This window comes from Prunus mume, linkage group LG6 (genome assembly GCF_029339155.1).
Source record: "Prunus mume cultivar Tortuosa linkage group LG6, ASM2933915v1, whole genome shotgun sequence".
Lineage (NCBI taxonomy): Eukaryota > Viridiplantae > Streptophyta > Magnoliopsida > Rosales > Rosaceae > Prunus > Prunus mume.
The window spans coordinates 23,372,775-23,391,175 of record NC_142703.1 but is presented as its reverse complement, the minus strand read 5'-3'; the positions used below and the strand labels follow the sequence as shown (position 1 = coordinate 23,391,175).

At 37.1% G+C, this 18,401-nt stretch overlaps 1 protein-coding gene and 2 long non-coding RNA genes across 18 annotated transcripts; 2 read left to right on the top strand and 1 right to left on the bottom strand.

Moving 5' to 3' along the window:
- The first annotated feature begins 70 nt into the window (after positions 1–70).
- LOC148916503 (uncharacterized) lies at positions 71–5,939 on the top strand. 10 transcript variants are annotated; one of them, XR_016128186.1, is made up of 9 exons: positions 71–605; positions 1,272–2,735; positions 2,903–2,952; positions 3,065–3,153; positions 4,122–4,224; positions 4,705–4,793; positions 5,550–5,649; positions 5,735–5,789; positions 5,891–5,939. It is a non-coding gene; the product is annotated as an uncharacterized LOC148916503 (long non-coding RNA). The 10 variants fall into 10 exon arrangements; XR_016128185.1 differs by having other exon boundaries at positions 71–1,008; XR_016128193.1 differs by lacking the exon at positions 71–605 and having other exon boundaries at positions 2,364–2,735; positions 2,816–2,952.
- A 6,564-nt stretch (positions 5,940–12,503) lies between these two features.
- Positions 12,504–16,326, bottom strand: LOC148916502 (uncharacterized). 7 transcript variants are annotated; one of them, XR_016127738.1, is made up of 7 exons: positions 15,970–16,326; positions 15,753–15,802; positions 15,552–15,640; positions 14,526–14,583; positions 13,075–13,173; positions 12,935–12,989; positions 12,504–12,841 (listed from the first exon to the last, which is right to left on the bottom strand). It is a non-coding gene; the product is annotated as an uncharacterized LOC148916502 (long non-coding RNA). The 7 variants fall into 7 exon arrangements; XR_016127734.1 differs by having other exon boundaries at positions 12,504–12,833; positions 15,970–16,324; XR_016127733.1 differs by lacking the exons at positions 12,504–12,841; positions 12,935–12,989; positions 13,075–13,173 and adding an exon at positions 13,519–14,019 and having other exon boundaries at positions 14,481–14,583; positions 15,970–16,294.
- Positions 16,327–16,430: 104 nt separating this feature from the next.
- Positions 16,431–18,273, top strand: LOC103343114 (uncharacterized). Its single transcript, XM_008246793.3, is given in 6 exon segments — positions 16,431–16,710; positions 17,049–17,153; positions 17,380–17,635; positions 17,776–17,853; positions 17,939–17,983; positions 17,986–18,273. Coding segments are annotated over 6 exon segments (609 nt in total). The 5' UTR covers positions 16,431–16,671; the 3' UTR covers positions 18,072–18,273.
- Positions 18,274–18,401: the final 128 nt, after the last annotated feature.

Below are 18,401 nucleotides of genomic sequence, written 5' to 3'. Positions count from 1 at the left end.
AAATCAGGCAAAACAGGATTATAGAAAATGACTTCGCCTAAGAAATCAGGCGAACACCGATGCTCTTGTAGATCATAATAGAAGCTTTCTGCTCATGTTCCGGTCAGGGAAACAGAAAGTGCAGTATTCAAGATTGTGCTTGATTCGTGAAATTGTTATTAATATTGATTTATGACATTGGTGATTGAGTTGGAGATTTCCAAATTGGACAATTCTTATTGCTTTGCTGATATGGATCCAATATGCTTTGTTTTGGCAAAAAGGATCCAACTTATTGTACATTATTTGTTCTTTTAGACTTGATACGTATAAGTTTAGTTTTGTCATATGCTCCTGACTTGCTTGTTCTAACTGTGGGCACACATGTCTAATCTGCATGGTTGTTGAACTGATTAACTTAAGCACTTGGCAGCCTGAATAGTCCAATATATCTCCTTGGTTATGTTTCTCTTGTAGACCTAATGTGAGGTAAGGAGGTCCAGTACTACCATGTCTCAGTTATCGGGAAGTGGGAATACAATATCCACCGTCAACAGCTTGTGATGGGTTTTGGAGCATAAAAATGTGCAGAGAAATTAATTTCTTTTTATGGAAAGCTATATAAGGTCAGAAATCACAATTTTGTAACTTTCAGGGATGGTCCAGGAACAGAGAGGATAATTTGGTTATAGGAAAAGTATGCATAGGTGGTAGAGATGAATGCATAGTGATTCTATAAAATTTGCATAGTTGGTAAAATAATTTAGAGTGTTGGTATGGATTTGGATGGATCCCTGATCAAACTATAATATTTATTTTTGGATTGGAAATGATGGGGTTGTTACTGACTATAATTCAAAAATCTGTTGACCTAAAATTGAGTAAGGTGTCTGAGTTTTTGAGGTACTGGAAGTTGAAAAGGTTTCATTACTTAAAATACACTTTCATTCTTTAGATGTGCTTGCAGACAGTGAAGTGGAGAGTCCAAAACACTCTATTTGCATTCCTCTTGTACACTTGTATTATCTTGTAAGTTGGGATTGATTTGATTGTTCTTGAACGAATATATGTATATATAGTTGGCTGATGATCAAACTATGCAAATGGTGTGCATGGGTTTAAACTGATGTGAGGGTGTGAATTGTTTTGTGCAAAGATTGCTTCCTTGTGCTTCTTTTATTTATTTGCAAATTCCATGTACATACTCTATTCCATAGGTCATGTTGCTTCATTTGAGTTGTTAGAGCTTCCATGCTTATGCTTTAGATTTATCATCTCTTTTTACTGTTCAGGGAAGAACTGAAGACTATCCGAGACTTCATCTCCAAATTATCAGTTGAGAAATGGATCTGCTATGAGTTTCAGACAGTAGACCGATCATGGTCTCCTATACTTATTTTCTTGTTCAAGAAATGTTGAATCGTTGAGTTGCTCGTTCTTTGCCCATCTCTTTTCAAAGAATGAGATACTATGGGAAGAAACCAAGCTCTCTTTCTAGCAAGAGAATTAAGGAAGTTATTGTAGCACAGTTTTTTGAATTTTATTCCTGAGGACAAGGATGTTCTGCAGAGGAGAGGAATGTTAAAAATCTAGGAGCATATTTCAGATAGCAATATTCAATTCGGAATTAGTTGGTTTGCAAAGTTAGCTCATTCAATTAGATGGTACATTCATTAATACATGTAACTGTGTAACTAGGTTATCAAGCCAATTAGTGCTTATTTTTTGAGTTAATTACGACTTGTACCTCTCCAGTTTTGGGTAAAATTTCAATTCAATCCTTTCTTGATCTTATGAAATTTATCTTCCCAATATTGGAATATGTCCTGAACTCAGATCTCCTTCGCTTTTATGAAATAACTCTAATCACAAGTACGACCTAATCTAAACTTCATACAGAAGATTCTATCCGGTTATCCAAATAGCTTGTAATGACAGAGACTGTTTCCACGCAGATGTGAGTTAAAGCCATCATGCCAAGGCACTCTCTGCACCCTTACACTCAAGTTCGAACCCCATGTCCGTAGGTTAGAGCAGTTTAGACTACCCATTTATCAAAAAAGACAAAGACAAAGAACTGGTGTTTCCATACGGATTGTCCCTAATTACTTCAGTTCACTCTAACATAACATGTCATTTTCTCCTCTTGTGCCTGCATGACCCACCAGAATACACGACAAGCATCAAAAGGAATAAGACAAGCCATGAGGTAATCACGCCACTACCTTTTTTGTTTCCCCCAGAAAGACGACTGAACAAAAAAAAAAAAATACCACAATGAATTATGGCCATCGTCACCATTTTGATACTCATATCATAAAGCATAAAAATTTAAAGTATGCAATGTCCGACATGAGCCTTCTGTGGTACATCGGCTGTACCGGTACAGCCAATCACGTGGGCATTTTTTAAAAACAAGTGAAACTGGTTGTTTGAGTTAACCGGTTAAAATAAGGGAAAAAAAAAAAATCACCCCTTCAAAACCTAGGACGCCTCGCATGCACTGGGGCTGCTTCATCTCTTCTCTGCGATCTCTCTCTTCGGAAATCCAAGCTTCATCTATGTCCCCAGATTGGAATCTGGGCGTCTCATCTCTGCCCAGGCCGAGATGCAACAGCCAGAGGAGAGGAGATAGAGAGACAGCGGTGCTTCGAAGGCAAAAAGGTGTCAGTTCAGAAGACTAGGCCGAAGCTGACCTCGCCCACGTCCTCCGCCACTTCACTCGCGCTTTCAAGTACCGTGGCCTCGGAAACGAGGTCTCATATTCAATTCCACTCTTGTTTCCTTTCTTTTGTGGAAAAAAATTCATCATATTATGCTAAATTGTTTTTAGCAGTTTTTGGAGGTTAGAGATTTGGGGAACTTAATTGGGTTGTACACCGAATGGCACTCACGTTTGCTCCCATATTATTCTTTTGATCAGTTTGTTCATGAGATGAGGTCGAACAGGTTGCCGCCACTAGACAAGTAAAAGTACTGATCTCTCTGTCTTTTTTTATTTTTTTTATGTTTAAATCCTTTGGATTTTGGACTCTGCTTTAATCTTTTATTCTTTGTGTGCAAAATTTTGATACATTTCTCTTAGAAAATTGAGAGAAAGAGTTGCGAGTGGAGGAGACCCGACAAAGTTGCATGAACCAGCAGTCGAACAAGGCTCTCCAAATGATCAACAGGGTATTATGCTCTGTCATTATCTCATTTTTGTATAATAGCTCGAATTCAATAGTGTCTCAGCTCTAGTGGCTTAGGCTACAGCTTGAACAATGTATTGAGTGCATATTGCCTGAGTTGTTTGGTATTAATTGGAAGGATTGAAGGATGCAATTACTCTACTATTGCAACAAAAGACCTGTCAAGAAAATTGAAAAAAGAAAAACAGTTCCTGTGTAAAACCTTTTTTTGGTGTAACAGACTGATGAGAAAAGTAGTTACATATTCATTAATAACTATGGTAATGGAATCCTTAGAGGTTGAGGTTGTAACTCAGTTAAGAAATTTTTCATATAGACTACTTTTACCATGATGTTAGTATGCTACGATAATGGATTGGCTACTGAGTGGAGCATGAATGATGCTGAGAGAGGAGCATGAATAATGCTGAGAGAAGAACATCATTGAACCGGAGATTAGTTGTTCTGAGTTCACATGAAAGATGTCAGGGAGAATGATATTGATAAGTGGAAATCTACTGCCAATAATTCTATGTTACTTCGTTTTTGAAAAAATAATAATAATTAAGTTGGAAGGTCTCCTTTTCTTTATGAAATAATTTAATTAGAAGTTTTTGGGTTCTTCTTCAGAATTTGTTATAATATTTGTGTTTGATCAATGATATTTGAACTATTCGCTTTGGAAACAACCACTGCTTTCTATGTTCCCATTTAAATATTGAATCCTTTTAAATGTCTTGGGGTTTATATATAGGCTCTGTTTGTTATTAAGTATTTGCTTGTCTTGAGTGTTTACTACTGAAAGATAACCCTCAAAGGATTCTTTGAAGAATTATGAAGGGCATTTCATTAGAGAATATTGTTAGAAAACCTTGTAAAGTTGACGTTTCACTGAACAATACAGATGCATTTGTTGTCTCTAGTATCTGTGTGCAATAGATTGATGGTGCTCCTTTGCTTTGCTAATTGTAGGAGGAACCCTCTGAGACTTTGCATGGTGATATGGTTGCTCCTAGTATATCTGCAGCAGGTAGTTTTCAGAAAGAATTAACCAATCAAGTTCCAAATAATGAAGGTTGTGAATCTAGTGAAAATTGTTGAAATATAATCCTGTTCTGCCTGATTTCTTAGAGCAGAAGTCATGTTCTGCCTGATTTCTTAGAGCGAAGTCATGTTCTGCTGATTTCTTAGCGAAGTCATGTTCTGCTGATTTCTTAGAGCGAAGTCATGTTCTGATTTCTTAGGCGAAGTCATTTTCTATTTTCTGTTCTGTCTATTTTAAATGATGTAATGAGAACCATTAGATCATAGTCTAGGTGGATTCTCTAGCTTAGATTTGGTATGACACGTGTAAGCACCTAATAGGGTGACAGTTGTAATTCTGTTAGAAGAGAATCACATTTCTCTCTCTGGACACACTATGTAAGCTGCAGATTGTAAGAATTCAATAGAACAGTGCCTTCCTCATTTCTCTTCATTCTCTCTAGCTAAAATCTCCAGAAAATACATCTCTTCCTAATCGGAAAATACATATACTAACTAAGAATTCTAACAGAAATCATGACAGATGAACAGAGAGCATGAATGAAAGCTAGCAGATTTAAGGTCCTTGAGAAAGATGCAACTAGGCGCCGCCAATTGCAGGTGGCTTGAGGTTTTGGTTTTCTTCTGTTGTGTTCTAAATTATGTTTCATTGTGTTGGCTGTGGATGGCAATTGAACTCATGGATATAGGCATCAAGGCAGAACGTTCTGTCTTGATATTCTTTCTTTGTGCGACAAAGTTTTTTGTCATATTTACACAAGTCGATCTCTTTGATAGTTGATCCATTACCAATTGTTACTTATCGGTTCTTAATTTGATGTAACAGTTTATTTGCAATTGCATACCCGAATATGTAATTGCATACATTTTATGTAATAATTGACCCCCCTAAAACCAAAAGAAGGGTAAGGTAGGTAGGTTTGACTGTGTTTTTGAATATTTTGTTATGGAGTATAAAGTGTTCCGAATGTGTAATGTTAGAATTGGTTAAGATTTGGATTGTGATTTGAATGGATTGAGAATCCCGACCCAAGAGAGAAATGCATGGATGGGTTGTGCGCATTATTTGTGCAATGTTATAATGAAGGGTTGATGCACTTGCAAGTTGTGTCGTGCAATTGCATATCGGTATACGCAATTACTGAGCGATTGCAAGTAGTGTCGTGCAATTGCATATCGGTATATGCAATTATAGAGCAACTGTGTGCAAATCCTGTTCACCATATTTTTGTAATTAATCAATGTGATGTTGTGGTGTTTAAGGGGGTTTAGGGTGTATTAGGCTTTGGATTAGTATTCAGATTCTCGTCACTAGAGACAATTGCATGATAGTGTTGTGTACTTGATTTGTGCAAGTTATGGAAGTTGAAAAAAGGGGTGAAGCGAAAGGAAAGAGCAAAGCCGAGAGTAATGTACAATAATCAAGAGTTGGCGGGGATGCATTTTTTAATTTCATGTAAGTTGCACATATATCTAAAAATTGGAAACGTGGTTGCTTAATATTATGATGGTTTTGTTGATTAAAAATAAATGATTGACAGGAAAAAAGAACGACTTGAAATGGGGAAAGTGGCCAATGCAAAGTTGGACAGTAAGGTGAGAGATGGCAATGAAATGGGTCAGTTTTTTAATTATTTTATTAAAAATGCTCTTTTTGAACTGTCGCTCATCTTACTCGGTATTGTGGAGCTGGATAGTCTCGACGGCTCAAACAAGTGGCAGAGGACGGGTCGGACTCGCTTGAATAAATCTCGAGCTGCGTCGGCCTTCGGACTTGCAATCGTTGTGTTGTCATGGGAAGATGCGTTAGAGTTGTTGGGTGGTCTTTGCGTTCACGGCAGCGGTGGCGGCACTAATATTCGGCGTTCATACAGAACGTCATCTACTCAACAAGATTGCCATCTTCTCCAATTTCTATTGCCCGTATGTTATTATCTCTCTATTGCTTGTTCATTTTGGCTTTTGTGATAAATTTAAGGTATTGGGATTGGAAATTCATAAAGTAATCAAATTGGAATTTGAGAATTGTGAGTTCGTCAATTTGATAATTATGAGAAATTTTTAGAGTGTTCATGTTGAGGAAAATATGAATCCATCATCTCAAATGGGACCTTTTTACTAATTTATAGATTACTTTTCATTTTCATGGATTTATTGCATTGTTTTCTAATTATGGGAAATAAATTGGTGCGTTTCATCTACTAAATCTTCAGCTTTCTGTTATTGAAATAGTTCACAAGTTGAGTAGAAATATTTAGAAAAAGAACTCTGTGAATGCCTGGGTGTGTGAATTTAAGTGATGTTGGAATGAGGGATTGTGTGATGTTTTGTGGATTCTTTTTTGAGGGTCTCTTGCTTGGTGAGAATTGTAGAGACAAGGAAATGGAAAGTGGGTAGATAGAGCCAAACTCTCACCCAGAAGCAGCTCCTCATCACTTTCATGTGGTACAACAAAATTTCAGGCCAAAGCTTCATCATCAACGTTGGGGACAAAGACAATACCTCTTCACCATTCAAATTCAACTTAAATTAACAATAGTATATATCACACCTATACGGTTTTTCTTTAAAAAATAATAATAATAAATTCTTCGACTCAAAACAAAACAAAACAAAAATAAAAAATAAAAATCATGTCTTCTTCTTTCTCGTGAACTCTTATTTTTTATCACCGAACATACCAACATTTAAATTTATCAAATGAATGCAACATACTCAACGAACGCAGCCCCTGCAAACACGTGAAAAAATAGTGCGTTTGTTTGAAAAAGAAAGTTAGTGGGGTCCATTTTCCTGGGAACTCGCAACTTTACTCAACGAATGCACTCCTTACGTTCGCGTGAATAAATATCCCGTTTGTTTGAAAAAGTAAGTTAGTGGGGTTTATTCTCCGGGAACGGGTAACTTTACTCAACGAACGCAACCTCTACGTTTAGGTGAATAAATAACCCGTTTGTTTGAAAAAGCAAATTAGTTGGGCCCATTTTTCAAGGGAACAAGCAACTTTACTCAACGAACATAACCTCTGCATTTGCGTGAACAAATAGCCCGTTTGTTTGAAAAAGTAAGTTAGTTTGGCCCATTTTTCCGGGGAACGGGCAACTTTACTCAACGAACGCAACTTTTGCATTTGTTTGAAAAAGCAAGTTAGTGGGGCCCATTTTTCAAAGGAACGGGCAACTTCACTCAACGAACATAACCTCTACGTTTGCGTGAATAAATAGCCCGTTTGTTTTAAAAAGTAAGTTAGTTTGGCCCATTTTTTCGGGAACGGGCAACTTTATTCAACAAACGCAATCCCTGCGTTTACGTGAACAAATAGCCCATTATTTGAAAAAGTAAGTTAGTTGAGCTCATTTTTCCGAGGAACGGACAACTTTACTCAACGAACGCAACCCATTGCGTTCGCGTGAACAAACAGCCCGTTTGTTTGAAAAAGTAACTTAGTTGGACCAAGTTTTCCGAGGAACGGGCAACTTTACTCAACCAACACAACCCTTGCGTTTGTGTGAACAAATAGCCCATTTGATTGAAAAAGTAAATTAGTTGGCCCATTTTTTCAAGGAACGGGCAACTTTACTCAACGAACGCAACCCATTGCGTTCGTGTGAACAAATAACCCGTTTGTTTGAAAATGTAAGTTATTTAGGCCCATTTTTCCGCGAAACGGGCAACTTTACTAAAAGAACGCATAACCCTTGCATTCGCGTGAATAAATAGCCCGTTTGTTTGAAAAAGTAAGTTAGTTGGGTCTATTTTTCCGGGGAACGGGCAACTTTACTCAATGAATACAACCCCTGCGTTTGCGTAAACAAATAGCCCGTTTGTTTGGAAAAGTAAGTTAGTTTAGCCCATTTTTTCGGGAACGGGAAACTTTAATCAACGAACACAACCCCTACGTTCGCATGAAAAAATAGCCCATTTGTTTGAAAAAGTAAGACAGTTGGGTCCAATTTTCGGGGGAACGGCCAACTTTATTCAACTAGGTTTGCGCTATACATTAATTAGGTTTGCGTTTTTTAGCTATGTTTAGTTTGCACACAGCCGGTCGGCATTTGCATTGCACACATGCAATTGCATGACGGTGATGCAATGCAAGAGTCACTGTGCGCAAACCCCTAATAAGGAAAAATGGATCATATTTTTTTGTACATGCATAATTAGACCTATTTTTTGAACTATAAATCGAAGGGCGAAATGAACCGAAATACAAAGCATGAGAAACGGTAAGGGGCAAGAAGCCGAACATATTATATTACAAAAATGACCAATTATCGAAATTATGTAGTAATGGACATTGTCATGTAGCACAAATGATTTTCCAAAAGATCCCGAATTTCGTAAAACACAATGTGATTAACCCTAATATTGAATAATAGACATAGGGTCATAATAAGGTATTTGCTTGGTTCTCTTTGTCTTTGCGCTATACATTAATTAGGTTTGCGTTTTTCAGCTATGTTTAGTTTGCACACAGCCGGTCGGCATTTGCATTTCACACATGCAATTGCATGACGGTGATGCAATGCAAGAGTCACTGTGCGCAAACCCCTAATAAGGAAAAATGGATCATATTTTTTTGTACACGCATAATTAGACCTATTTTTTGAACTATAAATCGAAGGGCGAAATGAACCGAAATACAAAGCATGAGAAACGGTAAGGGGCAAGAAGCCGAACATATTATATTACAAAAACGACCAATTATCGAAATTACGTAGTAATAGACATTGTCATGTAGCACAAATGATTTTCCAAAAGATCCCGAATTTCGTAAAACACAATGTGATTAACCCTAATATTGAATAATAGACATAGGGTCATAATAAAGTATTTGCTTGGTTAGGGGATTTAAGTAGTTAATCATTAATTTCATCTATCTCATTCTCTCAAACATTTTCTTCAATATGGTAGTATTTTTGTTCAAAATTTTGAAATATGTCTCAAATTTGGAGCCTCCCTTTAATTTACAAAAAATAAAGAAAAAAAAAAAAAGAACACAAAACAAATAAACAAGTGACCCAATCTCTCGAGTTTAGTTAGCCAAGTCACGCTCTGAGTTAGGGCTGGCAATGGATCGTGTCGTGGCTAAAATGCTCAACTCAAACCCGACCCATTTAATAAATGTGTCGTGTCTAGTTTGAGTCTTGTTAAATAGGTTTTTAAACATGTTAGCTGGTTAATAACATGTTTAACAAATTATTAGGATTGCTATATGTGATTTCGTATCATGTAGTGCGAATCACATTCCAAAATATCCCCAATTTCGTAAACCAAAATGTGATTAACCCTAATATTGAATAATACACATAGGGTCCTAATAAAATTTGGAACTTTCCTTTCTTTGTCTTTGCGCTATACATTAATTAGGTTCGATTTTTTAAGCTATCTTTAGTTTGCACACAGCCGGTCGGCATTTGCATTGGAAACATGCAATTGCACGACGCTGATGCAATCGAGAGTATTGTGCGCATAAACCCTAAAAAGGAAAAATTGATAATTTTTTTTTTTAAAGGCATAAGTAGACCTATTTTTTGTACTATCAATTGAATGGTGCGAGATTGGATATAAGAAGACTTCTCATACTTCCACTTCATTTCCTAAACATTCATGGTCATATATTATCAATTGGGCATTGATCATGATCGAAAAAGTCCAATTTTCTTTTTCGTCAATTCAATGTGGCTTAATCAATCGACCATTAAGTAATAATTTTTGGGGACATTTTGGAAAAGACCAAAGGAGAGAGAAATATTTTGAAAAGAAGACAAAGTGGACAAAAATGCCCTTATTATTTTTGGATTTCCTAAGGAACCCTTTATATTTGTATGTCTTTGGTTTAAAAGTTGAGGGGTTTTTCTGTCTTTTTTTTTAAAAAATTTGTCTTTTTCCAAAAGTGAAAGTTTGTGTGTAGCTAAAACCTAAATTTACTTCATTTTTGTTGAAAGTTTTTAAATTTATATTTGTATCAACAATCATATGTTTGATATTATTATTTTTTAAAATTAACAATGTAGTAATAATTGGAGATAATCAACAAAGTTCAATTTTATTCCCAATAGTTCATTGGGTTAAATTAGTAGTAAATCACGAAAGTTATATTCAGTAATTTATGCCAAGTAACCTACCTAACGAACGCTAAGCGACTCATTCGTCGGGTAAATGACGTTGTCCGTTGACCAAATTACCCAACGAACTCCATGATTTACTCAACAAACAAGGTATTTGACTTCGAGGACGCAAGGGATGCGCTCGTTGAGTACATTTCGTCGTTCCTCGGGAAATTGGACAAACTAAAATACTTCATCAAACAAACGCGCTATTTTTTCACGCGAACACAAGGGATGCTTTAGTTGAATAAAGTTGGCCGTTCCCCCGAAAATTGGACCCAACTGTCTTACTTTTTCAAACAAATGGGCTATTTTTTCATGCGAACGTAGGGGTTGTGTTCGTTGATTAAAGTTTCCCGTTCCCGAAAAAATGGGCTAAACTAACTTACTTTTCCAAACAAACGGGCTATTTGTTTACGCAAACGCAGGGGTTGTATTCATTGAGTAAAGTTGCCCGTTCCCCGGAAAAATAGACCCAACTAACTTACTTTTTCAAACAAACGGGCTATTTATTCACGCGAATGCAAGGGTTGCGTTCTTTTAGTAAAGTTGCCCGTTTCGCGGAAAAATGGGCCTAAATAACTTACATTTTCAAACAAACGGGTTATTTGTTCACACGAACGCAATGGGTTGCGTTCGTTGAGTAAAGTTGCCCGTTCCTTGAAAAAATGGGCCAACTAATTTACTTTTTCAATCAAATGGGCTATTTGTTCACACAAACGCAAGGGTTGTGTTGGTTGAGTAAAGTTGCCCGTTCCTCGGAAAACTTGGTCCAACTAAGTTACTTTTTCAAACAAACGGGCTGTTTGTTCACGCGAACGCAATGGGTTGCGTTCGTTGAGTAAAGTTGTCCGTTCCTCGGAAAAATGAGCTCAACTAACTTACTTTTTCAAATAATGGGCTATTTGTTCACGTAAACGCAGGGATTGCGTTTGTTGAATAAAGTTGCCCGTTCCCGAAAAAATGGGCCAAACTAACTTACTTTTTAAAACAAACGGGCTATTTATTCACGCAAACGTAGAGGTTATGTTCGTTGAGTGAAGTTGCCCGTTCCTTTGAAAAATGGGCCCCACTAACTTGCTTTTTCAAACAAATGCAAAAGTTGCGTTCGTTGAGTAAAGTTGCCCGTTCCCCGGAAAAATGGGCCAAACTAACTTACTTTTTCAAACAAACGGGCTATTTGTTCACGCAAATGCAGAGGTTATGTTCGTTGAGTAAAGTTGCTTGTTCCCTTGAAAAATGGGCCCAACTAATTTGCTTTTTCAAACAAACGGGTTATTTATTCACCTAAACGTAGAGGTTGCGTTCGTTGAGTAAAGTTACCCGTTCCCCAGGAGAATAAACCCCACTAACTTACTTTTTCAAACAAACGGGATATTTATTCACGCGAACGTAAGGAGTGCATTCGTTGAGTAAAGTTGCGAGTTCCCCAGGAAAATGGACCCCACTAACTTTCTTTTTCAAACAAACGCACTATTTTTTCACGTGTTTGCAGGGGCTGCGTTCGTTGAGTATGTTGCATTCATTTGATAAATTTAAATGTTGGTATGTTCGGTGATAAAAAATAAGAGTTCACGAGAAAGAAGAAGACATGATTTTTATTTTTTATTTTTGTTTTGTTTTGTTTTGAGTCGAAGAATTTATTATTATTATTTTTTAAAGAAAAACCGTATAGGTGTGATATATACTATTGTTAATTTAAGTTGAATTTGAATGGTGAAGAGGTATTGTCTTTGTCCCCAACGTTGATGATGAAGCTTTGGCCTGAAATTTTGTTGTACCACATGAAAGTGATGAGGAGCTGCTTCTGGGTGAGAGTTTGGCTCTATCTACCCACTTTCCATTTCCTTGTCTCTACAATTCTCACCAAGCAAGAGACCCTCAAAAAAGAATCCACAAAACATCACACAATCCCTCATTCCAACATCACTTAAATTCACACACCCAGGCATTCACAGAGTTCTTTTTCTAAATATTTCTACTCAACTTGTGAACTATTTCAATAACAGAAAGCGGAAGATTTAGTAGATGAAACGCACCAATTTATTTCCCATAATTAGAAAACAATGCAATAAATCCATGAAAATGAAAAGTAATCTATAAATTAGTAAAAAGGTCCCATTTGAGATGATGGATTCATATTTTCCTCAACATGAACACTCTAAAAATTTCTCATAATTATCAAATTGTGAACTCACAATTCTCAAATTCCAATTTGATTACTTTATGAATTTCCAATCCCAATACCTTAAATTTATCACAAAAGCCAAAATGAACAAGCAATAGAGAGATAATAACATACGGGCAATAGAAATTGGAGAAGATGGCAATCTTGTTGAGTAGATGACGTTCTGTATGAACGCCGAATATTAGTGCCGCCACCGCTGCTGCCGTGAACGCGGCACCACCCAACAACTCTAACGCATCTTCCCATGACAACACAACGATTGCAAGTCCGAAGGCCGACGCAGCTCTGAGACGATTCAAGCGAGTCCGACCCGTCCTCTGCCACTTGTTTGAGCCGTCGAGACTATCCAGCTCCACAATACCGAGTAAGATGAGCGACAGTTCAAAAAGAGCATTTTTAATAAAATAATTAAAAAACTGACCCATTTCATTGCCATCTCTCACCTTACTGTCCAACTTTGCATTGGCCACTTTCCCCATTTCAAGTCGTTCTTTTTTCCTGTCAATCATTTATTTTTAATCAACAAAACCATCATAATATTAAGCAACCACGTTTCCAATTTTTAGATATATGTGCAACTTACATGAAATTAAAAAATGCATCCCCGCCAACTCTTGATTATTGTACATTACTCTCGGCTTTGCTCTTTCCTTTCCTTCACCCCTTTTTTCAACTTCCATAACTTGCACAAATCAAGTACACAACACTATCATGCAATTGTCTCTAGTGACGAGAATCTGAATACTAATCCAAAGCCTAATACACCCTAAACCCCCTTAAACACCACAACATCACATTGATTAATTACAAAAATATGGTGAACAGGATTTGCACACAGTTGCTCTATAATTGCATATACCGATATGCAATTGCACGACACTACTTGCAATCGCTCAGTAATTGCGTATACCGATATGCAATTGCACGACACAACTTGCAAGTGCATCAACCCTTCATTATAACATTGCACAAATAATGCGCACAACCCATCCATGCATTTCTCTCTTGGGTCGGGATTCTCAATCCATTCAAATCACAATCCAAATCTTAACCAATTCTAACATTACACATTCGGAACACTTTATACTCCATAACAAAATATTCAAAAACACAGTCAAACCTACCTACCTTACCCTTCTTTTGGTTTTAGGGGGGTCAATTATTACATAAAATGTATGCAATTACATATTCGGGTATGCAATTGCAAATAAACTGTTACATCAAATTAAGAACCGATAAGTAACAATTGGTAATGGATCAACTATCAAAGAGATCGACTTGTGTAAATATGACAAAAAACTTTGTCGCACAAAGAAAGAATATCAAGACAGAACGTTCTGCCTTGATGCCTATATCCATGAGTTCAATTGCCATCCACAGCTCAACACAATGAAACATAATTTAGAACACAACAGAAGAAAACCAAAACCTCAAGCCACCTGCAATTGGCGGCGCCTAGTTGCATCTTTCTCAAGGACCTTAAATCTGCTAGCTTTCATTCATGCTCTCTGTTCATCTGTCATGATTTCTGTTAGAATTCTTAGTTAGTATATGTATTTTCCGATTAGGAAGAGATGTATTTTCTGGAGATTTTAGCTAGAGAGAATGAAGAGAAATGAGGAAGGCACTGTTCTATTGAATTCTTACAATCTGCAGCTTACATAGTGTGTCTGACAGAGAGAGAAATGTGATTCTCTTCTAACAGAATTACAACTGTCACCCTATTAGGTGCTTACACGTGTCATACCAAATCTAAGCTAGAGAATCCACCTAGACTATGATCTAATGGTTCTCATTACATCATTTAAAATAGACAGAACAGAAAATAGAAAATGACTTACGCCTAAGAAATCAGTGAACATGACTTCTGCTCTAAGAAATCAGGCGAGAACATGACTTCGCCTAAGAAATCAGGCAGAACATGACTTCTGCTCTAAGAAATCAGGCAGAACAGGATTATATTTCAACAATTTTCACTAGATTCACAACCTTCATTATTTGGAACTTGATTGGTTAATTCTTTCTGAAAACTACCTGCTGCAGATATACTAGGAGCAACCATATCACCATGCAAAGTCTCAGAGGGTTCCTCCTACAATTAGCAAAGCAAAGGAGCACCATCAATCTATTGCACACAGATACTAGAGACAACAAATGCATCTGTATTGTTCAGTGAAACGTCAACTTTACAAGGTTTTCTAACAATATTCTCTAATGAAATGCCCTTCATAATTCTTCAAAGAATCCTTTGAGGGTTATCTTTCAGTAGTAAACACTCAAGACAAGCAAATACTTAATAACAAACAGAGCCTATATATAAACCCCAAGACATTTAAAAGGATTCAATATTTAAATGGGAACATAGAAAGCAGTGGTTGTTTCCAAAGCGAATAGTTCAAATATCATTGATCAAACACAAATATTATAACAAATTCTGAAGAAGAACCCAAAAACTTCTAATTAAATTATTTCATAAAGAAAAGGAGACCTTCCAACTTAATTATTATTATTTTTTCAAAAACGAAGTAACATAGAATTATTGGCAGTAGATTTCCACTTATCAATATCATTCTCCCTGACATCTTTCATGTGAACTCAGAACAACTAATCTCCGGTTCAATGATGTTCTTCTCTCAGCATTATTCATGCTCCTCTCTCAGCATCATTCATGCTCCACTCAGTAGCCAATCCATTATCGTAGCATACTAACATCATGGTAAAAGTAGTCTATATGAAAAATTTCTTAACTGAGTTACAACCTCAACCTCTAAGGATTCCATTACCATAGTTATTAATGAATATGTAACTACTTTTCTCATCAGTCTGTTACACCAAAAAAAGGTTTTACACAGGAACTGTTTTTCTTTTTTCAATTTTCTTGACAGGTCTTTTGTTGCAATAGTAGAGTAATTGCATCCTTCAATCCTTCCAATTAATACCAAACAACTCAGGCAATATGCACTCAATACATTGTTCAAGCTGTAGCCTAAGCCACTAGAGCTGAGACACTATTGAATTCGAGCTATTATACAAAAATGAGATAATGACAGAGCATAATACCCTGTTGATCATTTGGAGAGCCTTGTTCGACTGCTGGTTCATGCAACTTTGTCGGGTCTCCTCCACTCGCAACTCTTTCTCTCAATTTTCTAAGAGAAATGTATCAAAATTTTGCACACAAAGAATAAAAGATTAAAGCAGAGTCCAAAATCCAAAGGATTTAAACATAAAAAAAATAAAAAAAGACAGAGAGATCAGTACTTTTACTTGTCTAGTGGCGGCAACCTGTTCGACCTCATCTCATGAACAAACTGATCAAAAGAATAATATGGGAGCAAACGTGAGTGCCATTCGGTGTACAACCCAATTAAGTTCCCCAAATCTCTAACCTCCAAAAACTGCTAAAAACAATTTAGCATAATATGATGAATTTTTTTCCACAAAAGAAAGGAAACAAGAGTGGAATTGAATATGAGACCTCGTTTCCGAGGCCACGGTACTTGAAAGCGCGAGTGAAGTGGCGGAGGACGTGGGCGAGGTCAGCTTCGGCCTAGTCTTCTGAACTGACACCTTTTTGCCTTCGAAGCACCGCTGTCTCTCTATCTCCTCTCCTCTGGCTGTTGCATCTCGGCCTGGGCAGAGATGAGACGCCCAGATTCCAATCTGGGGACATAGATGAAGCTTGGATTTCCGAAGAGAGAGATCGCAGAGAAGAGATGAAGCAGCCCCAGTGCATGCGAGGCGTCCTAGGTTTTGAAGGGGTGATTTTTTTTTTTTCCCTTATTTTAACCGGTTAACTCAAACAACCAGTTTCACTTGTTTTTAAAAAATGCCCACGTGATTGGCTGTACCGGTACAGCCGATGTACCACAGAAGGACTACGCCTAGCTAGCTACATAAAGATTGCAACTTTGCAACGACATGTCGTTTGTCTGATCCTTATTTTGACTCTCAAGTTTCCACGTGCCACCTCACTGAGAATTGAGAACTGGCGATGGCGGTCATCACCACCGTTCTCATGCCGCTTACCCTCTGTTTGGTTGCCCAGAAAATACAACAGTAATTCTAACTGCCTCCAGCTGTTCTCGCTTCCTCGGCGAGAAGAGATAAAGAACACTAATTTTATTGGAAACGAAACACAGTGTTATTGTCAGTGTGAAGAGCATCATACTATTTGATCATGGAATCTCTGGAGAAATCAGAAGAAACCGTCTCAAACGTAATTGATTATCTTCTCTGCTCACTTTACTTACTAATATAGTTATAAAAATGTGAACTTTTTTGCTCTTCTTATACGATAGTTCTCTAAAACCGAGCAATATGTAATTAATTAGGCCATTCAAATAATTGTTTTTGTTCATTTCTTGGTCAAGTTTTGGATTTTAGAGACACTCGTTTAATTGGGTCCTCAAAGTTGTTAAATTGCAGATTTTGGAATTTGGGTTTTGTCTGTTATGTGTTTCTGAAACTTGAGTGGTACTTTATATTCGAATTGCCCATCGTGTGTTTGCTAAAATTCCTGTTAGCCTAACTATGATGTTGTTTTCTTTGAATCAGCATTCTCAAAAACTAGCAGGAACTGTCAACTGGGGCACAGCAACTGTGATCGGAGTATTTGCAGGCCTGTTTTATGGTGGTAGCAAGGAGGCATCTGCTTCAGTTGTAAGTTTGTATGGTATCAAAATAACAATGCTCCAAGTGCTTGTTTTGATGCTTTGTAGTGATTCATAACAATGTTTGAACGATTGAGGTGTTTGATTTTGATCTCAATCTCAGAAGATGTTAGATAACATTACTTGTAAAGTGGTTTTGTTGATATTGACTATTTATTCATCTGATTGATTTCTCTTTTTAACATCATATTTCAAATGTATTTTGTTGAAACTAGAGCAAGGATGCAGAAGTAATGTTGAAGCTTGGGAGCACACCAGACAAGCGTGAACAATATCGTATGATGAGAGATGCAATGGAGAAAAGGTTCATACGAGTCACTTGGGGCTCGATAGTTGGTGGAGTGCGTCTTGGATTGTTTACTGCTACATTTTGTGGTATACAAAATCTGCTTGCTGAGAAAAGGGGTGTGCATGATGTTTTCAATGTTGTTGGAGCCGGTTCAGCCACTGCTGCTACATTTGGTCTAATAAGTAAGAGTCATATCTAATCTTCTGAGCTTCTTTGTTAACTGGTTGTCGTCGTTGGCATGCATTGAAGCATCGGCTTCTCATTTGATGCTTCAAGCCTTTTCAGAATACGATGTCTAACATTTGGTTTCTTCTTCAATCAGTGCCAGGATCATTGCCATGGCGAGCAAGAAATGTGATGCTTGGTGCCGTCCTAGGAGCAGCATTGGGTTTTCCATTTGGTAATACATTCAACCCTCTAATCTTCCCAAAGTGTACATTTATCGATCGTATGCCACTAACATGGGTTGATGCATTTTGTGGCAGGGTGGGCGCATTTGAAGCTGGTAGAGAAAGCAAATGAAGGGAACCGTCTACACATCCTGATTCAGATCAAAGAGAAGCAAGGAGTGGAGTTGGTGCAGCAATTGAAAGGCTTGAAGAAAATTTGAATAAGTAGAACAGAAAATTGAGCAAGGCTTGAAGATCTCCCTATTGTCCGGTGAGAAGAGAGAAGGATGAAAATCTCAGAGAAAGAGCATAGGCCTTGTTTCGTTTATTGAGGAATAAGAACACTCTAGTAACAATTTCACAATATTTTGAAGGATTTTTCAATTAATTTTCCAATTTATGAAGCAGAATAACAAATTTTCTTTGTTTGATCATAAGTCCCTCATATGGTGAAATACCGAAAAATAAAGGTCGGGATAGATTTTCACAGTGAAAAATTAATCTTAAAACGATAAATCAATTCTTTTGTCCATCACCGAGTCCTATTTTCTCTTTTATT